Source organism: Numida meleagris, chromosome 8, assembly GCF_002078875.1.
Source record: "Numida meleagris isolate 19003 breed g44 Domestic line chromosome 8, NumMel1.0, whole genome shotgun sequence".
In the NCBI taxonomy this organism is placed as follows: Eukaryota; Metazoa; Chordata; class Aves; order Galliformes; family Numididae; genus Numida; species Numida meleagris.
Window position 1 is genome coordinate 13,655,579 of NC_034416.1, and position 23,558 is coordinate 13,679,136.

General features: G+C 43.6%; 1 protein-coding gene across 4 annotated transcripts in view; it reads left to right on the forward strand.

The window, feature by feature from the left end:
• Positions 576-23,558, forward strand: part of CHRDL1 (chordin like 1) — a 42,704-nt gene continuing 19,721 nt past the window's right edge. Inside the window, exons 1-4 of one of the 4 annotated variants that reach the window (XM_021406421.1) lie at positions 576-964; positions 3,460-3,607; positions 5,504-5,616; positions 9,100-9,193. In XM_021406421.1, the coding sequence (XP_021262096.1) occupies positions 3,511-3,607; positions 5,504-5,616; positions 9,100-9,193 (304 nt within the window). In that variant the 5' untranslated portion in view covers positions 576-964; positions 3,460-3,510. Of the gene's footprint in view, positions 965-3,047; positions 3,163-3,207; positions 3,342-3,459; positions 3,608-5,503; positions 5,617-9,099; positions 9,194-23,558 lie in introns of those variants that run through there. The other 3 variants (XM_021406418.1, XM_021406419.1, XM_021406420.1) reach the window with 3 other exon arrangements.

Sequence of the window (23,558 nt, forward strand, 5' to 3'; positions counted from 1 at the left end):
GTGCCGCGCCCGGAGGTGTGTGCTGTGACCTCCCAGCAGCGCTCCCCGAGCACCCGCTCCCAAACCGGGGGAAATGGGCTGTAATTTGTTTCTCCACATGGTGTCTTTTCATACCTCACCCTTTTTCTCAGATCATTTGTCAAGGGTTCGCTGATCTCTTCTTATTAGTTACAGGGGCTACAACAAGACGGAACAAGAATGTTTGACCGAGCATATAATGTCATGAGTCACGGGTTTAATTTAGTCCCACCAGAATCTCCGTGTGACCCCCAAACCTTCTAACACACCAGATCAGCGCGGGGTCTATCAGCAGAAGGTGCCTGCCAAACCCCGCGGACGGCGGCTCCCGGCGTGAGAGCGGCCGCAGGATAGCCTCCTGCCGCTGCGCGGGGCGGCGGGGTGCGGGGACCCGGGGGCGGGCGCGGGGCACTGCAGGGGCGGGCGCGGCTCTCGCCCCGCCGAGCGCTGCCCCCAGCGCGGAGTAAACTCCACCCCGGGCCGGGGCCGGGCGGCGGGAGCGGGGCGCGGGAGAGGAGGGGGCCGGGGCGGGAGGCGGACCGCCGGGCCGACGGCTGCACTCCGCCTCCGCCGCCGCAGTGCCGCCGGGGCTGCGGGGCAGGACCGGCCGCCGAGCATCCTCGGGCCTCCGGAGGCGGCAGGTGTCCCGGGGCGGCCCGGGACCTCGCGGAGCGCCCGCCCCGCAGAGGTTCGAGGGATCAGCGGAGCGCCGCCTCTTCGCCCCGCACTCTACGGGGCCGGGGGCCGCCGGCGGCCGTCGGTCCCCAGCTCGTCCCCATCGCCGCCGCGGGAGCGAAGAGAAGAGCCGAGAGCCCGGCCGAGCGGCGGGAGAAGATTATGGCAACGTGAGCGGCCGCGCAGCCCCCGGCCCGAGTCCCCGCTCCCCGGCACGGCGCAGAGGCTCCCCCGGCACCGCCGCAGCTCGGAGCGGCCTCCGGCCCCGCAGGTTTGTGAGCCGCTCTCTCCTCGGGGGGAAGGCGCGGCGCTGCCGTCGGAGCGCGGCTCGCCCCGGCTCGCCCCGCCGTCCCGCTCCCGGGAACACCGCTGCCGTGCCGGGAGCCTCCGGCCGCAGCCTCCCCAGCGCGTCCCCGCCGGCCCCGAGCCCCGTGCGCCGTCCGAGCCCCGCCGGCCGGGACCCGCGGCTCGGGGCCCCGCGGACCGAAATCCCCGACGGGACCGGACCGGCCGCCGGGCTGCGGGGCCGCGGCTGCGAGAGCGGAGCGGGCCCCCGGCAGCGCGTGCCCGCTGCTGGACAGCCGCCGCTCCGCCGCTGCCGCTCCTGCCCAGCGCAACGCGCGCACCACGAGCGCTGCCGGGGCCGGGCGGTGCGGAGCCCGCGTCTCGCGTCGGTGCAGTGAGGAGATCGCTTTCCTTGTTTCTGCTAAGCAGAAAGCACACCAATAATTAACAGGTTAATCCTAACTGATTATTTAAATCTAGAATATTTTTAGGACGTTGCCCTTTGGGGAAATAAAGGGAGTGTGCTAATAGTGAAAAGTATGTGTTTATATTTGGAGTAACAACAATGCAGAAATTAAAGAGAATTAAGGAAGACATCAAAAGTCCCCATCCCATTACAGTTATTAACTCCTCCATTTCACTACCTGCAGCCTTTCTGAGCATTAGCAGTCCAAGTTTTAAATATTCTTCCTTCCGAAGATGTGGCACTGAAACGGGTATTTACTGAAGGGTCTCTGAGCCCCTTCTAGCCGAGGCGGCCCAGCTGGCCGACAGGTAAAGCGCCACACAAAGGATGATTGTGCTCCCTCTATAAATACGCTTTGCCCGCACACCCCCCGAGAGGGCCGGAGCATTCAGCGTTCCCATTTCTGCCGGAGCCGGGGATGTGCTGCTGCTGTTCTCCACACACGCGTGGTGCCCCGGGACTGAGCTGCGAGGTTTTCATTTTAAACAAGTTTTTAGAAGTTTGTTTGGCCTAAGAATGCCCTATGTGACTTGAAGATGTTGAAAGGAAAAAATGACTTACATCTTTCTTGTGAAATTGGAATATTATTCTCGGCTTCCAAAATAAATGGAAAGTTTTATTTTCTTGCTGCCATAGGGAGTGTGCTTTTAAAAAGGCATTATGTTTTTGAATGTTTTCAGATGGAATTTGCATTATTTTGAATGAGCCCCTTGAATAGAGTCAGAGCTCACTAAATACTGACATGTGTTAAGGAAGATGTCCGCTCTGGTGGTGCTTTGGGACTGTGCAGAGCACCCCTGAACAGCAAAGGTAATAACGCTCTGATAGGAGCAGGTAATCTACTCTTTCTTTGTTAAACTATCCTGGATCACAGCAGCAGTTTTAATAGGAAGGTTTTCTTCTTAAGTAGCTGTTAACTTCAGTGACTTCCCCACAGTTCATATAAAATGTACTTAATTTCTCTAAGCTATCCACCCCTTAATTCTGAATAAACATATATGAATTATTACTTCTTCTTTGGTTATCTGTCAACTAAAACACATTCGTGTGCAGTTCTATTATTTACATGAAATCTGAAGAGGTCAAATCAGTTTACAGAGCACACTGTTTGTTTTTCCAATGGTGAATCTTTTTTTCAAACTTTCATAAAACTGTGAAACCACTTCCAAGACTCTTAAAATCAAACCCAAATCTTTCAGCATTGTAAGCTGTGGACAAGTGTATTCCATACAATGAGCAATGATGAGCAGTAACATCTCTACAGGTTTCTTAACTTGGAATCTTAAGTTGGCTATCAAAAACAAATGGTACTTTAGTTAATTATTTTTCCCTTTTTTTTCATTATAAAATAAATCATCTTTTAAAAGCCAAAAAAAAAAAAAAAAAAAAAACCGTAACAGAATGGAGCTTGCAGCAAGTACAATACCATCTCTGCACCTCTCGGAGAGTACATTAAGTTTTGCTCCATGTGCAGGGGTTTGATACGGAGGACCTACTAGAATGAAGGTGGCAGTGTGCTTTCAGACTTCAGGGCAACAAAAGGGTTAACTCTAGAAAAATTAATTGTACCCAATCCCAGAACAATAGTAGCTGGGAGATGGGAGGAGGGGTGAATCACACAGTTGGGGGAGCCTGTTAGATTGCATGAGGAGGACTCTTGTCCCACAGCCTGGCCAGCACTCCTCCCTACACATGGATTTCCACGCTGCAGGGCCAAGGTACCAGCTCAGTACAAGGGGAATCTAACGATGAAGGCAGAGTATTCTGCTTTGGAATCAAACAAGACTTGACGAGATGTTGTATTCGCTTTTCAGCTTTCATGAATGGGAGTGTGGTCTCTTTTCCAAAAATGAAATGATTTGAAGCCAAAGGTGTTTCCACGAAATGAAGATCTCTGGTACAGATAGATTTTTTGCTTTGGGCAGCTTAGGATCTCTGGGTGCTGGCTGAAAGCACGTCAAAGAATTTAGGTGTATTGCTGGATTTGAGTTTAATTCATCTTTTGTTTCCAACAGCTCAAACATTCTCTACCTTGGAGGTTCTTTCTCTCCCTTTTGTTGATAAAGATGAGAAGAAAGTGGAGATTGGAGGACTTTCATTTCATCTTTTTTGGCGTGCTCTGTCTCCTGTTCATAGATGGAGGTAAACTAGAACAAGTAAAACGTAAGTAGACTTCTAACAAAGCTTTCACATTCCCCTAGCCCTGACATTTTCCTTCCATTTGACAAATGCGGTTCAGAAAAGATTTCTAAGCAGGAATGTCCTGAACTGTGGAGCTGCATTCAAAGCTTTGTGCTGTTCTTCCTCCTTCTAATCCTACATTTAGTCGAATCGGGTCACACCCGTGTTTGGGGCACGTTTTCCTAAAGCCATACAGGTTTATAAAGACCATAACGCATCAGTTGCAGAATCTGTTTTATTTCAAATACTCCGAATCGAGAGAGTGCTTAATTCTATTTTAGTGACCTCTGTAAACATCTGACAGATTATCTGGATTTTGTCCCCTGTGTAAGGCCATTGTGCTGAGGTTTTCAGTTAGTGTAAATCTTGTCCAGGACTGTTCTGCTCTGTTCCAAAAACAATCTCATATGAACTGGATTAGATACATCTTTTGAGAAAATTAAGAGCCTAAGCACTGTCAGAAACGTGATGAGAAGCACTGAAAAGAATACAAACAAAACAAAGGAATATTTCTACAAAGCCTGTCATCTGCGGGAGATGCTAGCACATTTCAGGAAGCGTGACCGGGGGGAGCAGCCGTCCCAGCGAGCGCGTCGGAGCCGCGGGCGCTGCAGCCGTGCCCCAGGCTGTGTGCGCTGCTCTGCCCACCTGCACCACTGAGCTTCGGCCTTCTTAGAAAGCACGTTGCTTGCCCTTGAGAAGTCGTTAACATTTTGGCCTCAGTGTCAGCAGCTTCTGCTTTTAAGAATGTAATGAAAAAAAAAAAAACAAAAAGAAGATTTCATTCCAAAAAGGCTGAACTTAGAGAAAAAACAGCATGCAGGGATCCTCATTCAAGGGAAGCGTGGGGTGAGGAATGAGCAGCCTCTGCTTCAGCCTGCCACTCTCAATTCCTGCATTTCATCTGTCATGCTTCTGTAGCAGGTTACTTCACAGTTGCTACTGATAATCCCTACCTCTTGTTACCTTCTCTTAGCCCAGCACGTGTGAAGGATGTTCTTGCTTAGGTTATCTCTTGGAAGAGAGGTATTGTGCTTGATATGCTGAAGTATCATCCATACAGAGAGTGATGAATTAAACTGAATTCAGACATCATTAAGGCAACAGCAAGGATTTCTCTCATGGAAATACAGAGAACAGCATCCTTCTATTTAAGAGATTTGAGTTTTTAATATGAAACTGTAATGTGACAGGGAGAGAGGGGGTGGTAATGGCTGATAACCAGATGGATATCTGCAAAGCTACCTGCAAGATGATGAGTATTTAATGGCTATTTTGGAAGCTGATGCACGTGTAAGACGGCACCACTTGTTCTGAAATAGGAGGACAAGCTTCTTTTTATCAGGTTTTTAAAATATGGAGATACTGAACATGCAGTGAAAATGCAGCACATGTATATTCCTTCTGTAGTCCCCTTATTTACAAATCTCTGCTGTACAATCTCAGATTTTCTGCACGCAGCCAGTTGCTATGGTTTTGTAATGACAAGGTTTTGTTTCCTATCAACCTGTCTGAGCAATCAAGCGCTTCGGTTCTGTTACCTGAGTGGGATGTGAGCCTATACCTTAGCAGGTGAGGGAATAAACCCACCCTTATGAACCACATTTTCAGCTATTTCAGGACTTGCAGTTTGGGAATGATGGGATGCCATTTCATTTACTTTAGATTGAGAGATAAGACACAACAGCGTGTGAAATTAAGGGTATTCCACTTCTAAGTGTCATTCTCCAGGGAAAGAATAAAAAGGAATTCTTTGCAAAATGTTCTGTTCTGTCCACAAAGATAGTTTACAGAAAATATTGCACCTGTAAAAACTCTTCTCATCTTTGGAGTGGGATTATTAATTCACAACTCTTTCAATCGTTCACTGTTTTACAGATTCAGATACATACTGTGTGTTTCAAGACAAGAAGTACCGTGTAGGAGAAAGATGGCATCCTTACCTAGAACCCTACGGACTTGTTTACTGTGTTAACTGTCTCTGCTCAGAGGTAGGACCACTGAGTTACTGATCCTACAAATTCTACTTGCTGAATTGACTGGAATCCTCTATGTTGTGTCTACAATTTAACAAAGCCCAAGCCTGTTTTTGCTAGGGAGTACTGATCATGCTACAGGAAATAGGAGCAGCGAAGGGAAAACATCCTTGTGAAGGGAAAATGTTAACAGAGGAGACCAGTGTTGTCAAAAATACTTGTGTAGGGCAGCCACAAAAACTTCTTAACAAGCCACAAACTTTGCCAATGCTGAGTGTTACACCATGAATAACTGGGCCCATTAACGACATAAAATCCTTGCACTTTCATCAATATGGAGGATTATGTTGAACCCAAATTTTGTTATGTTCTGACGTATGTACAGTGCCCACATCTTCCAAAGGGCATTTCTGTAGTCAAAGCACCTCCTGCCTTAAAGTGTTGAAGAAACAGGCTTTGGTAATAACATTTGTACAAGTCTAGGATGAAGAAAAATGAGATGATGAAAAATGAGAACAGGACACAGGGAGGAGAGAGAACCAGCTGGGAGATGAAAGCATGGGCCTTTGGTTACCATAGCTGGTGCTTGGCACTAGGATGCAGCTGTCATAGACCCTCTAAGTGTGTTGTGTAGTGCTGGGGAGGGACAGGAGAAGAAGCAGAATACGTCCCTTAGAGTACTTCATAATGAGTAACACATGAGACACGCCAGATGCTGAGTTCTGTCTCCTGTATTTAATGTAGAATACATTTTTCTTGGCTATTTTCCCCCCTTGCAAGTGTAAGATATTGGGCTCCTGTGCAGCATTTGCTCTGGGGGATCTGCTACTACAATTTTTGCAGAGATGCACAAACAGTAGTCCCGCAAGCTTGGCTGCATCTCACATCTGTGCAGCAGAGTGCATCTGTAAGAGCAAGAGCGATGTACTATGAATAGAAATCCCTGGTTATAGCAAAAAGGAGTTCCTGCTCACTTTTGCTGCTCTATGTGCAAAGTTGCAAACTCCCTCAGTCAGTGTGTGGTAAAACATGGAACTGCTGGAAGGTTGTGCCTTGGTGGGGATGAAATTCCCTGGAAGCCCTAGAGATCTGGATAGAAGTCATTGCTGAGTGGTTTTTAGGAAGATATTAGTCTGAAGAGATGAGAAGGTGCATGGAAGGCTCCTGTAGAGAACTGCATTACTCCAGGCAGACCCATGCCCTTTCAGGCTCCAGCAAATGGGATGTGCTTTATCTCTTCCCTTCTCACGTGGCCATGGAAGACCAGAGTGACAGTACAGGGCAACAAGGGAAGTAAAGAAGAAAACTGCTTGTGGTAATGATCAGGGTGCAAGGTATTACTAGGGCCTATCTCAGCAGTGAGGATGCTGAAGGATCTCTGGGATGCAGCTCCTGCTGCATGGAAAGAAGACTTCAGACAACTGCAGCATCCAGCCATTCTTGTGGGCTTTGTCCCAGCCAGCAGAACTGCCAGCAGAACACTGACCTCTATAGTAAGGGCTCCAGATCATCACAGAACTCTCAGCAATTCATAATTTTGACACATTCAAGACTACATAAAGCATTAGGAAACATAAGACATAACATAAGCACAGACCTTAAACTAAGTATTACAGCATAAAATAATGAAACTACAGTGTACCACAGACAGCAAATAAGAGAAACCTGAGTGGCACTCACCCATGATTCCCAGGCAGGAAATCAGTTAGGCAAAATATGTGTATGGACAGAATCTGGAGCAACAACCTACTCCTTCACGATTGAGACAAATGCAGCAAAATCCCCAGAGGTCTACATAGCCAGGGTGACCAGCATTTCATTTCTGGCCTCAAACGTTAGGATCTGTATGATCTCCACACAGAACAAGTAACAGCAGCCAGGAAACAGAGACAGATCTCTGGTGCATCTCTGAAAAACAGTCAATCCATCCATCCACCCAACACACAACTAATGTGTGCATACTTAAGAAAAAGGCAAGACACATTAACTAGCTAAACAGAGGCCAAATTATTCAGCCTGGGATTAAAAAAAAAAAAAAGCATTCCTGGTTGTGTGTGTGTAGTATTGTAGTTTAACAAGTTACAATTTAGGTACTCAAACCAGAATAAATCTAAACATAATTCAGTGTTCTTACCCTGATCCTCCTTTCCTTCACACGTACCACCAGCCACCCCCCTTTCCTGATCGGTGGGAGCTGCACACTTTAGGGGGCTAAAGTGAATGCTGTCCGCAGTCAGCACTCGGAATGCAGCTGGGGAAGAGCGCTGTGCTGTTACTTTGTGTGCCTGACACTAAAATGCTTTCTGTGGCCCTGACTGACAGAGGCGTGCAGCTGAAGTCCCACAGTAATCCACGGGGCTTGGACTCCCAAATGTCCCTGTGAATCTAAACAGTAGATCAGTGAAGAAGGTCTGCAGAATTTTTATCACAGCTGATCATGCACCGAAAGTAAACGTTCACCTAGGAGATTTCACAGGACTAGGAAATAAAAAGGGAGGGAGGCCATGGCACAGGTCAGGTAAGCAGCGTGGAGCCAACCAGCAGACGGAGCCGGCCCTTCTTCATGGGAGAGGCTCTCAGATGATGGTCTGCTGGGCAAGGAGCCATGCAGACCAAGGGCAGCCCTCATCCTGCAAAAAGTGGCTAGAAATGCCTACACATACAAAAGCTAAGGAAGTCTGCACCTCCACTGGGGACATTTCAGTGCTCCACAAGGCACATGAAAATGAAATGGGTTTATTCCCAACACAACCTCAACGTACATAGCCGTAGCATTATCATAGCATAGTATCAGTGTTCATGCTGAAAGATCCTTCTTGCTATAAACAAGAGCAACTCAGAGCTAAATTAGGAGGAAGAATTATAGATGGGAAATGGGAATCTGAAATGGATAGTCTTTTCTGGTTACAGGCACTGGAGAAAGAAAATTCCCTGTGTTTTAATTATAAATCAAACTTAGATGTGGTCAAATAGAATATTATGTTAATGACATGAATAATGAACTGTATTCCCAAGACTTGCTCATATTTCTTAGAAAAATGGCTACTTACCAACTGGTGTTCTTTGTCTACCGGGGAACCCATAAAATGAAAACAAAGGACTCTCCACAGTTTTCAGGAATAATTACAGACACTATTGTCTCCTGTGGTCTTGAACTAACCCTCAGTAGGGGATATCTCAGAGACCTACCATTCATTATCTTGTCTTAGTTTTGGAAATGGAATTCCTAAGCAGAAGTGAAAACAGAAAGGAAGATTGTTGCGAACCGTTTTTAGGCAGTTCTTCTGATTTTAAGGTTTGCATGTGTTTCTGCTACATTCTGACCCCCGACATAAATTCATAGGCAGTTAAAGTAGTCTGGGCTTACAGTGGTGTGACATAAACCAGAATGCTGTAAAATGGCATTTGTTTTTAAAATATCCAAACGTGGAATAGATAACACAGAGATTTGTAAGGTAGTCCATTTCATTAAAGTATTCTGTTATGTTCCACCTGCAGAATGGAAATGTACTGTGCAGCAGAATAAGGTGCCCAAGCCTACACTGTCCTTCCCCTGTGCACGTACCACAGCTGTGCTGCCCACGATGCCCAGGTAATTTATATTAATGCCATACAGTCCTTTCTGAAATAGCAGTTCAACGTGTTCAGTAACAGCAACATGAAATGTCTGTGCTAGAAATCTTCTGTGAAGTAAACATCCTTCTATATCCATTTAGATCATGAGAAGCTTGTCCTAGTGTAAAAGTATTTTCTGTGCTGGTTTCTTTTTAGGAGAAAGGTTTGGGAAGGAATTGGGCAGGCCCAGCTGAGGCAGAAGGTAGCAGAATTTTCATTGATGAGGTCCAGGGACTACCTGCTCCCCACCCTTTTCCTTATATCTAAACTCTCTCACAATAAAACCCCATCCCAGAAATTTCCTAGGTCTATGCTTGTTGCGCTTTTCATAAGACCAGGCTAAAATACAAAGTTATTTGCAATGGTTCTCTGTTAATAAACAATTACAAATTGCTGTGGCAACATACACTAATGCACATGCATTTGTATAGTATCACTGTACAACCAGCCTGGTAAAATTTGCCTTCTGCATCTCATATCCAGGCATAGCTTCGTTAGTAGGGACTGTTGTAAATCATAGCAGCAGTGCTGTGGAAGTTTATGACTACATAAATCCAATTGGATACTGTATAGTAAATTCCTCCAGACTGTACGCTTATTATAAGCTCATTATTAAGAGCCACTGTATGAAAGAGACTAGGCAGGATCTTTCATGAGGCTGTTACAGCATTCCCGACATGGCCTAATGGCTGGTAGATTTGACTGGAGCTTTTCCCTAAACGTCTGTCTTCATGGCACCCCCCGTTTCTTATAAGAAAGTATTCATGCAGCATCACAGAAAGGGGTTTTATTTGACTTTCTCCAGAGAGAGTTTCATTGTCTGAGGAAAACAGCTGTTCTCTGACCAAAACCTGGGTGCAGGGGCAGCGCGCAGTGGTGGAGGGACAGGAGCGCACTACTCAGGTTGTGTTCCGCAGGGATTGCAGTGTGCTGGTCACACTTACTGGAAAGCAAATGGCACCCACAGGTAAATTTTTGGTAGGATTCATTTGTCGTGACAATCATACACATCTATCAGATGTACAAGGGCTGCTTCAAAAGTAATGCCTCCTGTTTTATTCTGTTGGCCCACAATGTCAGAGGTGGATGTTGGCGTAGCAGAGGCTGAACCTTCCCACCAATATCCCGTTACATTTTGCTGCTGCTATGTGACAGATGGCAGCAGAGGGGCAGTCTGACAGCATGGCGTCTGACAGGGAAGTGCGGATGAAGCAAAACTGTGTCACTGAGTTCCTCCATGTGGAAAAAATGGCACCCACTGCCATTCATTGATGCTTGCTGAATGTTTCTGGAGACCAAGCAGTGGGAGTGAGCACAGTGAGCAGTGGGCAGTGCGTTTCAGCAGTGGTGACAGTGACAGCGGGGCACTTCTGCTGGTGCAGATTAGTATGAGCACAGTATGCAGGCTCTTGTTCATCACTGGTGAACATGCATAGCTAATGGTGGTGACTATGCTGAAAAGTAGCGTTTAGTAGCTGAGAAGTTGCTCTATCAAATACTGTTATTGTGCTCTTTGTATCTGTTGTAGTTTCTATGGAAATAAATAGGAGGCATTACTTTCAGAGCAATGTATATATCAATATCTGACCTAAGTATCTGGAATCCTATTTTAAACAGTGGTGAGGAAGAAAGATGTGCATAACTCCTCTGATGCCATGATAGAAATCTAAAACAGGTGGCTGAGCTGTATCCTGGAAGTGCTGCTATCTTTCTGTGGACCATAAACAGAACCAGAATGCAGCTTTGGTCTCAGAGACTGTACGAACATCAGGGAGGTGACTCCTGTCCTTCCTGTCATTTATTCTTGCATTTGTCCCAGAGTGCCAAGAGTGCACGTAATGTAAGGTAATAACAGCTGTCAGCCCCCAAGGATGGTGTTAACACACACTGCAGCAGCCTGTGCCTTTAAATGCCAGTTATTCATTCAAGAGATACAGCAGCTTCCTAAACTAACATGATTAATTCCTGCTCATCAGCACAGGACTGTTTCCCTGAAGACATTTCCTAGTGTTCTGTTTCTTTTACATTTAAATCCCAAGCAGTATGACTTCCCACATGCCTCTGCATAGTCATGGAAAGCAACCTGATCACATTTACAGAGGAAACAGACATACATCATAATTAGAGTCACTGTACCTTAATGGCTTTCTGATCACAAGGCCGGTCTCACAACAGTTCTCAGAACAGGCCTTTCCACAGCGATCTTCTCAGCCACTGATGTACACCAGCAATGAGCCTGATACCTCCAGTCTGTTTCTCCTGCCCTAGTGTTCTTCGCGTTGGCAGCTAAGTAGGGCAGCTAAGTCTCTGGAGCAGCTTGGAGGTCCCCCAGAGATTTGAATGAACTTACACTGCAGCTAGACTTCATCTTTCTGACTTCCTGGGATACTGGTTGCACTTGCTGTGGGCAGGCTGACTGTCACTTGGGCAGGCTGGCAGCCACTTTTTGCTTAGGATGTAATATCGTCATTTTTGGTTGAGATAATTATTGGACATTCTTATTTTCACTCTTCCTGTGTTCTGGGATGAGCTTCATCCCATCCAACTTTAGATAAAAATTTTCAGCATCTAGTTGATGGTAACGTTTTAGCTATGATGGTCTAATCCATAAGAAGGAAAGGCTGTAAGATAATATCTTTTATTTGCCCAGCTAGCACAGTTAGGTAAAATAATAAGATGCTAGGAAGACGAACAACACTTGTTTGCAGATCAAAAGCAGGACTGGCTTGCCCAAAAGCTCGTCTGTTTTTCCAACTAATCTAACCTCCAGTTGGCAAGGGAATCATCTAGATACCCTTTATAGCTGTTGGAAACGCACTGTCCCCTGAGAGTGATTCATCCTGTTATCCAGAAGAAGAATTTTTCCCTGGAGACGCCTGTCTGATTGCTGCCTCCACTGATTATTGAGGGAGCACAGGCAACTCGCGTATGCTAGATGCTTACTTCTTTTGACAGCTAAAGTTAAATAGCAGAAATCCCACTCTTGCTATGTAATTAATGTTTTGGGCAGGAATTGTTGGTTGAGGTTTTTTTTATATGTCTGTACAGTATTTGGTATTGAAACATAAATGCTTCTGGATTGACTGTTTTTGCTTCAATTGCTCTTTGGCACTGAACTGTTTGTCTTTCTTCTATTTGTGGGGCTGCAAACCTGATACCAATCAAGATTTTAAAACATTCTTCAATAACCCTGTAAGAGTAAGGGGCCCTGTAAACTCTCAAATCCTTCTAATCAAATTAAATTCTTGCTATTCACACAGTCTGCAGCTACAATTTTGTAATTTATATTCAAATTGATAAATTTGGATGAGCCTTTCCTGAATTGTGATCCATTATCTTCAATCTTAGAATCTAGCAATAGTCTGTGTGCCACGTGTGATGGGCTGTTAAACCGCTACCTGGCAGCAGCTCATTACAAAACAGGAGTCCCAGTAAGCTTTATTTTTTCCCTAACTGAATCTGTAATGTAGATAGATCTGCACCAATGTGTTAAGCAAAAGATGACAAGGAATCTCTTGTGATTTCAGGGATTGTTTGCATTCTGCTTTCCACAGTGATTACGCATTTCATATTTGGATGCTCTGTCTTCAGTGGTAAATGTTCATGCCTGATCTGAATAGGAATTTCAAGCATTCTTGCACATCTTGTGCCAGCTTTCCATTTCTACGTGTCCAGCACATGATGCCCTTTGTGCAGCATCTCTTGCTATGTAAGAGTCTCACTTCTCTGGTTCCCGTATTATTTTTTAATGGAAGGTGCCTAAGCACTGCCCTGTAGCCTTTCATCTGCGTTGCCCTCCTAAATACTTATTATGTGCTGTCACCCGTGTTTCCCCTCAGCTCCTCAAGCTGCATTTCAGAAATGAGTAGTGCTAATCACAGTCACTTTGGGCTCTTCCTCCTTGCTTTCTGCTGGCCTTGTAGAGTGCAACTGCACAAATAAATGCCTCCTTATTTAATCAAGCAGAGGTAATGCCAGGAGGCAGCAACTTTCATTGGAAACTGACCCTCTTAAGCACCTAAGCAGAGGAGCTGCTGAAGGGATTCCTTTGAGAAAAGTTGGCACCGCTCTCCCCTTGGAATTTGTGTCTCCTGCATCCATAGTGACACTGGACTTGCTGACACAAAGAGATGCAGTGTTTGTATCCTGTCTCCCTGGCACCAGCCACCATGAATCTTAAGTAGTTGTCAGACATATATTATGAAGCATCTTCTACTTTTCACCAGAGGTTCACCCTACCAGCTTCTACCACAGATTCACTGTCAACTTTTTTGCATCCTTTCAAAACTTATCCTTACTAGCATTGGCAAAATCCAGACCCTGTGTCTTCCATCCTTTTGCAGCTCTGAAAAGTATTTTCATTTACTATCTGAACTGGATTTTTATTATCACACCGCGTAACCAAAACAACTATCTTTGCATTCATTGAGACTCTTCTTACACATTAGTGAGGCCCAAAAGGATATCACCTGCTCGGTACTCTTTCTGACAACCCACAATCAGAGCGCTGAGCTGGGCCAAAGAGTAATCCGCTCCGGTGGATTTAAAATCATACATCTGATCATAGCAACAGAGCTTGAATTCTTTCCTTCCACCTCAGGACTGCTCCTGGCATATCAGGGGAGAGGTGATTTAGAGACTAAGGGAGATAATTCACCACCATACTTAGAGCTGGATCAGCTCTGGAGCTAGAAAGGATTTCACACCTGCTGCTCTCTGCCATGAAAATAAACTTCATGTACAGCTTCTGAAAGCATTTAGTTGCAGCTGTCTTCTGTCACTACTGTGGACAGTGCCTTTACAAATGGAACGTTTATTGTAAGTTGTATCACCTCTGTATGGAACAATTGCGACTCAGAGATTTAGAGTCTAGGTTTAGATTTTAAAAAATTGAGTACTCTCCAGAAGATGTAAATACAAGGCGGAGAATGCTGACATCAGAAGTAAAAATGCACACTGCAGGATTTAGAAAGGGTTTCTATATTCCGCTTGCTGGTTTGATTTCTCAGCAGATAAGGCAGCATGGAGAGGTATGAATCAGCCCATCTGGCTGGAGTACTTTTTAAGCTTGCTGCCCGGACTAAACACACAGGCTTCCAGGAACGCTCATGATTAGTAACACATTTGTGTTTGAGCTCCTTTGGTACTATGATTTTTCTGTATCAAATTCAAACCACTTTTCTGATGTACTTCTTATTGTTCTCTAGATACTGAAATAACAAAATGCCAGGTGGCACCTATAAAGAGTTGACTAACTGCAAAGACAAACCAAATCAGGTACCTTACGGTAGTGGTCTCAGAACATCACCTACAATGGATGAGTCTATGTCTGTATGGTAGTCCCCAGCATGACTTTCTAACACCCATTATCTCTGAACTTGCTGTTTGAGCCCCTGGAAGCAGCCTAGCTAGGACAGTGCAGAACTCATAGCAGTGCAAAATTCATCAAGAAGCAGGAAAAATAAGCCTGCAATGAGCTCAGTGCTGTCTTCACTGAGTTCCTTCCAGCAGCTTCCAGTTACCTTCCAGGAAACACACTGCATCCTGTAGCACTGATATTCTTAAAGACTCAGTCTTGCAACACGCTGTATACATACTCCTTTTGACCCAGTATAGATTACATATGTAAACAAAGAACCATGTGTATAATACAGTGCATCTTGCACTGAATTACAACCCAAATCTTCAATGTGGGCAGCTGGAATGTTCTGGAATGTTATGCCTAGCTTCTGTTCTCTACACAACTCTTGTTGCTACCACCAACCCTCCTCATAGAACTGAGTGAGAAACTCAGCCCAAACCTCAGTGAAGTCACAAAAATTTGTAATTGCCTCAAACAGATGGGTTGCAGTAGGAAAGAAAAAAATTCCATATAAAAATAGTAATATTAAAAGATGCTCAGGTAGTCTCACTGAACAGACAGCTTTCCATGCTGCTAGTAAACAAAGTTGTTACCTCCCATATAAGATGTATGTCTATTGACTGATGCTACACCATCTGAAATTAGAAACACTTCATATCCTGACTTCCAGACTGAAACAGACTATTACAGTGATACTCAAGATCAAAAATTTTTATGAGTAACTTGCCAAAGTGCATATCATCCTTCTACAAATATTGCCTGAACCAGTATGCATGGTTCAAATACCTAAGCACTTCTTGAGAATTTGGAGATGGATCTAGACTTCTTGTGTGACTTGTGAAACTCTCTGCTGTCCAATCCAATCTCTGGTCTACCATAGAAGATCTTCAAGGTTCTCAACTCCGACAGGTTTCAATCACACAAGACCTTTTCCATTATGTTAACCTGTCCCTCTAAGTCCCTGAGCAGAATTTCTTCAGGAACTGTTCTGCCAGAAAGTTTGCTTTCCATATTATCCAATTTTTTCCATATTATTAGATTTGAGACCATTGGTCATGCAGTAAACAGTCTCTGAGCCTGTGACTTCCTTTCCTCCACACAATGTGAAAGGATTAAGGAAGAAGGCTACAGGGAGATTGTCATGAGAAGAATGATATGCAGATAACATTTCATTCTTTAATGATTCTTAATGAAATTTCAATCTGACGGCAGCAAACATTATAGCTATTGAAAGTGGATAGCTGCTGTATTTTGAGACAATAACAACAAAAAAACGCCTTGCAGACCACCCAAAGGCTGAAATGTAGCCTGTGAGATGTAAAAAAAAAAACAAAACAGAGCAACAACAGCTGTCATTTTACAGAAGAAATTGTGGAGAAATCTTATAAAGTTCATCACTTGTGATACCTGTAAGAGATTTTGATACTGAATTCTTAGTCCATTCCACACAGGCAGTGGGAGCACTGTGTGTGATGCGTGATGGGCTCTCAGGCTAGCAGGGATTCAGGAATGGTGGGGAATCTCTGTAGAAGTCACTGGTTCAGAATTACTAAACCTTGTCAGGAATGTTCAGATGAAAAAAATCAAAGACAGCATAAGCATCAGTAAAATCAGGTATTGGAAGTACAGTATTATAAGAATAATTGTGTTTCCCTTCATAGAGCCTTCACGAAGCTCAGCTATATTCATTGATCATTAGCATTGGTGGAGTTCAAACATCTGACCTAAGCGTCACCTACAAAGTCCAGTCTACCAGTGATGGAGTAGTGTACCACATGTACAGCTGAAAGTCCTTGGCAGTGTCTCCATACAAAACACAATGCTAATAATGTGAGGAAAAAGAAAACTTAGTACGCAGAAAGAGTTTTATGCAGAATCACTGTGAGAATAAAAGAGTAGGGAAATTTAAGTAATTATCAACATCAATCAAACAACTGCAATGCTTGGAAGTCCTACTGGTTTTATTCTTTATCCATTCTACATTGTCCACAGTTATGGAAGCAGCTGAGTTCTCTGACAGATACTATCAAAAGTTAGACTCTTGAAAATCCTGACCATCTGAAACCATAATTCATGCTTGTCTGAGTTACTTATCCACAGAATAATATCTAATTATTCTGCAACAGATGCATGGCAGAGGATATATAAGTTCATAACCACCTTTTCAGTGAGTCCTACTAGGACTGCTTTATTGACACCAAGGAATAGACAACTGGCACTTGAATAACAGTCAGCTGGCAAAAATATTTCTTTGAAGCTACAGGCACATCTCACATTTTAGAACAACTGGCCGCATTCTCAGCATCCTGCCCACAGGTCTGACATAAGCCTCAGTTCATGGAAGAAATGCTGCACATTCAGTTCCCCTTCGGTGGTGTTCTCCGCCTTCCCTTGTTACTTTACCTCAGCATCTGGATCCCTTAAGACCTTCAATCCACGCTTTCACACTGCTTGCAGGCCCTGTAGCTCCACCACCGCCTTCACTGCCCACCTTTCCACTCTTGAGATGATGACAAAGAAATCAGAAATAACCTATGACCCAAGCTCTCATTGGTCATAGCACAGAAGGCCACAGAATATGTATGCTAACATGCACAGCAGCTGACAGCAATAACTGGAGAAATACTATTCTTTATCAATAAGAGTAATTTTCAAGTTTTTCCAGTCTGCATTTGGTTCCCGTGGGCTTAGGTACGGTTACTCCACATAGGCAAACAAGTTGGATATTCACATCTGGAATCTGAAGGATGCACAGAATGCTGCACAGTGCCAGAGAATAGTGAGATGTTCTGTTTTTTGCATAGTCCCAACAGTGGGTTACTGCCAGATAGTTCAAATAAATAGCTTATTTGAAAATAAATTTTATTTGGAAATATAACAATATAGGCATTCTTAGGAGGCATTTATTTTTTTTTGTATTGACCTGGGCTCAAATAATTTGGTTTGATTTGTAATTTGCCTTTGTTACTGGCTTCATAAAGGAATGTTTGCTATCACAGCCAGATTGAGGCTATGACTTGTTCCCATTCTGTTTCTTTGAACATTAAAAGTTCAAAAATCTATCTGTAAGTCAGCATCCAAATTGCACTGAAAAATAACAACGTATCTGCACACATGGATGACTGGACTAGAACTTCCATTCTTTGGACTGATATGATAGGGCAGGGTAGGCTGCTCAGAATTTTTCCAAGACAACTTCCAAAAGCTTCAAAAATGCTTCAGAGAGGGTTCAAAGTCCAGCAAAGCTTAATTCAATTTGTTTCCTTGGCTGGGAAAGTGACAGATAGAGTCATATAATAGTTCAGCCTTAGACCAGGAATTAAAATGGAGCAACCTAGAAAGTGTTATAAGACTCCTTCAGAGTTTTGCTGAGCAGTTTCTTTATGCCGCTATAAAAGAAAACACAGGAAATTAAGCTGCAGAAAATATATTAAAATAATGTGAAGAGCTTGACTTTAGCCCTAGAAAGTTAAAAAACAACCAACAGCCTTTTGAGGGTTTACGGTGAAACTACATCTTTGCCTTGAATCCGTATGAAAGTTGATGCTGTCTAGATAAGGTGCTACTAGTTCCTTCAAGCAATGAGTTTCATACGCTCTCTACCAGCTGACCATATTGAAGACTGGCTGCTGCCATTACCTCTGAATTACCTTGGAGTTTTTAGAGCTTAACACAGTTCTTGAAGTTATTTTAATGTAAAGCATTTTGTGGCTTAATATCTTTGACACCTGCATCTCTGAGAGGCACATATGGATTTTGTTTAGAACTTGTGTTTGCAGTTTTGGGATACTGCACAACTTTCCAAACCAAATTTATTGTCAGCCACTGCTTTAAAAGTCATACCACTGCACTGTTTTTGTTGTTTTTTAAAGTGACCTTCACACATCATCTATGCTTCTTTAAATCATACATTTATAAGATTTTGATGGTGATGCATTGCTGAGGAAAAAGGCTGATCCACGGTCTACTGTAGTCAATCAACAGCTTTCCTTTAGATTTGATAGTTTTTTGATGAAGCCTTTTATGAGAACAGATGCAGTTATTGACTGCGATACAGTCCGCTCTAGAAATGCTAAGGAGCAAGCTAGAAATATGAGACAGAAGATCAAAGAGGAAACTGCCTTTATGCTGTACCACACAGAGTAGGTGTTTGGGCCAAGTTCCAAATCTCCTTAGTTCAACGGACTTCAGATCAGACCTTGGGGTGACACAGTCATGTGGAGTGGAAACAAAAGCAGTAGAGGGAAGAAATTAAGTAAAGGAATTTTTTATAGGAAGGAAATCCATTCGCTCTCTTACACTGTGCCATAATCCCCCAAGAACCTCCAGCCACCAAATAGCTAGGTGAGCCCTAGGAGATAACCCTGCACTGAAACAGTGGGCAGCTTCTCTCACTCTAAGGTTCCTGTATTCTCATGAGATGATGGATCGGGATTTAGTTCTGGTGATAGAACAGCTTTACAATATTTGTGTTCTTTACCCTTCTCGACATGATAGTGGTAAAAACACTTGCTCTTTCAGCACCTGTTGGTTTTGACCTTATACAGCCAGTTTGCAATGGCAGTCTGTCAGTTTAGTTGTACAGCCCTGAAGCTTCACTAGCAGCAGATCAGGAAGAAGTAGTGCTGATAAGTTTCATGCTTTTCTTAGGCAAGTGTATGCACGGATAGCAAGGGAAGTTTGGCAAGTGTCTGGAAAAAGGAAAAAGCATGCATTATCCCAGGTCACCATGATACTTGCCTTTCACAGCGCTCTGTGCTGCTTATAAAACAGAGATCCCCTGCCTCCTCTGTTTTCTTTATCCCCTCTGCATTTGGCTGTCTCTTACCAAGAAGCCCTGGCACAGCACACACATACTAAGGTGGCCAAGACACGACTATGGAACGCCTCCTACACTAAAGGCCTTTTTTGGGAAATGAACCACCCTGGCAGAATAAAAATCCAGATTTCCAGCTCTGTGCTTTCTTGCACAGGCCCCTCTGGTACAAATGCATCAGAAGATGAGCATGAACTGAATCTCTGTGTACAAAGCAAACCTACTGCTGTCATTTAACCTTAGTTTCACTGCAGGAAAATAGGCAAGTGCTCTGTGTTATATGAAAGCGCTGGTATTTGTGAATGAAATGCACTGCATAAACACAGATATATATTATTTATGTGATCCTTCTCCAGTATAAACATGAGGATCTTTTTGAAAAGAATATGTTAAAAAATAGTTTGGATTGAACAGAGCATCAAGGTTAGTCCAATCAGCAGAGTTGTTCCAGATTTATTCAATGTAAGTAACGTCAAAATCTGTCACCCTTCTAGCAAGCTGCATAATCCCTGTCTGCAGGATGCTTCCCTCACTTACTTAAGTGTTAGGCTCTGTTCTGAGTTTGTAAGGATCAGATTATCAACACATATTCATTCCTCTTTTCCATATATGTGTCTCACAGTAAATAGCTGTTTCATATATGTAATAACCATATTCCGCTGGCTTATTGCATAGCAGAGGGAAGAGCCTAGTACAGAGGATTTCTGCCTGGAGGCAGGTTTCTTTATCCTCTGCTTGGAGTGTCACTAGCACTTAGCTTCTTTCCAGGACTGGGAAGAGCTTTGGCTGAACCCCCTGGAACACAGACACCAAGGCAGCAGGAGTCAAAGTACTCATTACCACTTTTTTCAGAGCTCTGATTGCTTAGGTGACAGGATGAATCACAGAATCATAGAATTGTTAAGGCTGGAAAACACCTCTAAGGTCATCTAATCCAACCATCCATGTACCACCGATATTGCCCACTATACCACATCCCTAAGTGTCACATCTACACATTTTTTGAACACAAGGATGCTTCTAATTAGAACAGCTGCATGATTGCTTGCATCTATGCATACTATTCCAGCTGTTTTTCAATACTGCTGTCCCTAAATTGAAATTAAAATGTGACACCTTGTTTGTTAGAGTCCCAGCCTCTAGATTTATTCACTGAAGAGCACTTCATTTGACCAGTGATTCTATAGTTCATTTCTTTCAAATGGATCCCAGTGATGCTAATCTATGCTGTGGTGAGAAAGATGCTGTACACCATGTGCGGAGAGGATATTATTACCCCTGAAGTTTTATTACTTCACCAGAAACTCAAAAAAAAATAAAATAATAAAATAAAAAGCCAAGAACTGCGTTTGCTGCTGCCAGTCCCAGCTGCACCTTCAGATAAGAGCTGAAGTCAGGATGGGAGGCTTCCTACCCAGGACAGAGCTACAGTCAAAAGCGACAGTGCTCGGGTTGGCTAATTTTGGGAAGTCTTGCACCACACACAAACACAAAGTGAAATCCATTCTGAGACAGATGCACAATCCCTATGAATGATGGCCCATTTTGTCTTAAAAATATTTCACTGGCAGAGGAAAACACTGCATTTTTCACACCAGTAGGCCTCTAGCAATTGTAGCCTGCATTCTGGGAGTAGTGGAAGAGAGCTAGAGAGGTAACAAAGAATGCTTCCAACATCTTATCTGCAGCTCTGTCCTCCCTGCATTTATGCTTCCAGCTCTTACCATGAATTGCTATCAGTGCAAACTGGCTTTTTATTCTACATTGCTGCACGGACTTTTTTCAACTCAGTTTGTAATCTGCAACTTCACCTGCAAGATTTTACCCAGAAATGCACTTTCCTGCACATGAATAAATGATCCCATTACTGTTTTTCTGAGCTACTTCACTTCGTATTTTGGGGCCTCCTGGGATTTGTTCTTCACAGGTTCCCTGCAACCTGACACAGCCATTGTGTCAGCATTAGCATTGCAGTAAAAATCCACCAGTATAAATACTCAGTAAGTAAGAATTAGCCCTGAATCTCTCTACTGACACTTGTGTAAGTTACTGTAGAGAATGGTTTTGCTTATAGGGAACAGACCTTGACTCCATGACGGTGGAGAAGTAACAATAAACTTTTATCAGGGAGACCTAGAGGTATGTGCAACTCCTACACAAGCAAACAATGTTCTGAAAACAAATCTGAGGTCACTTTAAGTGCTGCCCACTGTGTTGGACAGCGTGTGGACCTAAGCTGAGTCAGGTTTCAGGTATTTTTCAATAAGCAAAATATGGAAAAGTACTCTCATACTCTAGTTCTGCTCCCCTTTGGCACTAGAAATGCTCATGATCGGCACACTTCCAAGAATTGTTTCATTTTGATTAAAGACCTTCATAATTGCTCTTTGTATGTTGCTTCTGAACAGTTATCCTGCAACTCTCGTGCCAATTTTAAATGTCAAGGCGAGTAATATGGTCTCACATGATGTTATGTTGCAATTTGGGGTGACTTGATTTCTGTACGGAAGCACAGTGTGCGGTGGCCAGTTAGCTGGTGTCCAAAGACAGCTTCCTGCACCGGGATACAGCCTAGAGAGCTTTGAAGTAGCTGTTGCAACTAAGCTAATTCCTTCAGTTTTCATCAGTAAGTACTTAAGTCCGCTGGGAATATAAGTGATTATGCAGGAGAGATGTCAGTGGGAATACAAGTGATTATGAAGGAGAGATGTCACTGCAAACAGTGGCCCCTGAATTATAGCAGGATTCAATTTCTTGTCTAGTGAGCAGGGTTCCAAAACAAATCCACGTCTTCTTGGTCTGTACATGCTTATGCTCCATGTTGATTCAGAAAACATGTTTCATAAAATCCTCTCTGGATTGAAATTCATTATCTATCATCTATCCACTTACAACAGACCAGAGAGACTATCTGCAGAACAGCTCCCAGTATGGTAAGTTTCTTAAGGCATTAAACCTCATGATTAATTTCAGATTGTTTAGCACTTGCTTGTTTTTATAAGGGTGGTTAATAAAACAGACAAACTGCAAAAACCAAGCCAGGCTGAGTGCCTAGCATTTCTGCTTGATGTTAAAAGCCTATCTTTTTCAGTAAATGACACTAGGTGACTCTGAATGTTGCAGTTCAAAAATAGTTTCTAAGTCAGCAAGCCAAGAGTCTGTAGGATTTTTAAAAAAATGATCTTTGCCAGATGTTCTGATACTAAAATAAGCAATAGTGAGAGTGTTAAGGAAAATACTAACAAGAACAGCCACAATATTGTACAAGACAGTATCACATGGAGATGCAATAAAAGCCCACAGACCCTTACTGAGTGATGTGCAGGGTGCTGTCAGACCCTGCTAAGCAGTATGCAGAAGCCAGAGTTTTGCTTACACACCTTTGCCTAATCTGTACCATCTCCACTTCGGGAGTACACTTGGTTACCATTTCCATCTAATATTGGTTGCAGATCAGACTTCATGTCATAAATAGCTCACTGATTGTCAAGCCACGACTATACTGACTTAGAGTTCACTTTGCCAGTTTGTTAGCAAGTGTATCTGTATGTACAGAAGGATCCAAGTTGCAAGGCTCACTGACTGTAGTGAGGCCTGGATCCTGAAAGCCCTTCCTCAAGCAAGTCACCCTCTGGTAACATTTCCCAAAAGGTTGGTCTGCCTGTAGCCAGTTACTGCTTTTCACTGCCTACACAGAAATACTTTCAGTGATGTTACCACTGATCCAAAGAGCAGGAACCGCCAGTGGAATTTGTCTAAGCAATTCAAGGGATTAGCTGCAGATAACTGATGCTCTTCTGCTTCATATCCAAGTAAGGATAAAGCATCTCAGGAACAAGCTTTTATAACAGTCCAGGAAGAAATACAGATGTAAGCAGAAAAGGCTAAAAGATGCCATTTTCAAAGTTGCGTGTGATCCACGTGACACTGTTCTGTTGCTCCCAGGAGACTGAAAGCTCCAGAAGCCAGGAAGCCCCTGGAAGTCTTGGCTAGGGTCCGTGCACATCATGCATACAAATACCTCCCCCCAGTTATCCGATGCAGGTTTCCATGAAAAATCTGTGATTGAGCCAGAAAATCTCCACTGAGCCAGAAGATTTCTGTGGTTTATCAAATTCATATCTAATTCTGTTACGTCAGAGACTGTTAGGAAAGCACTGGCAC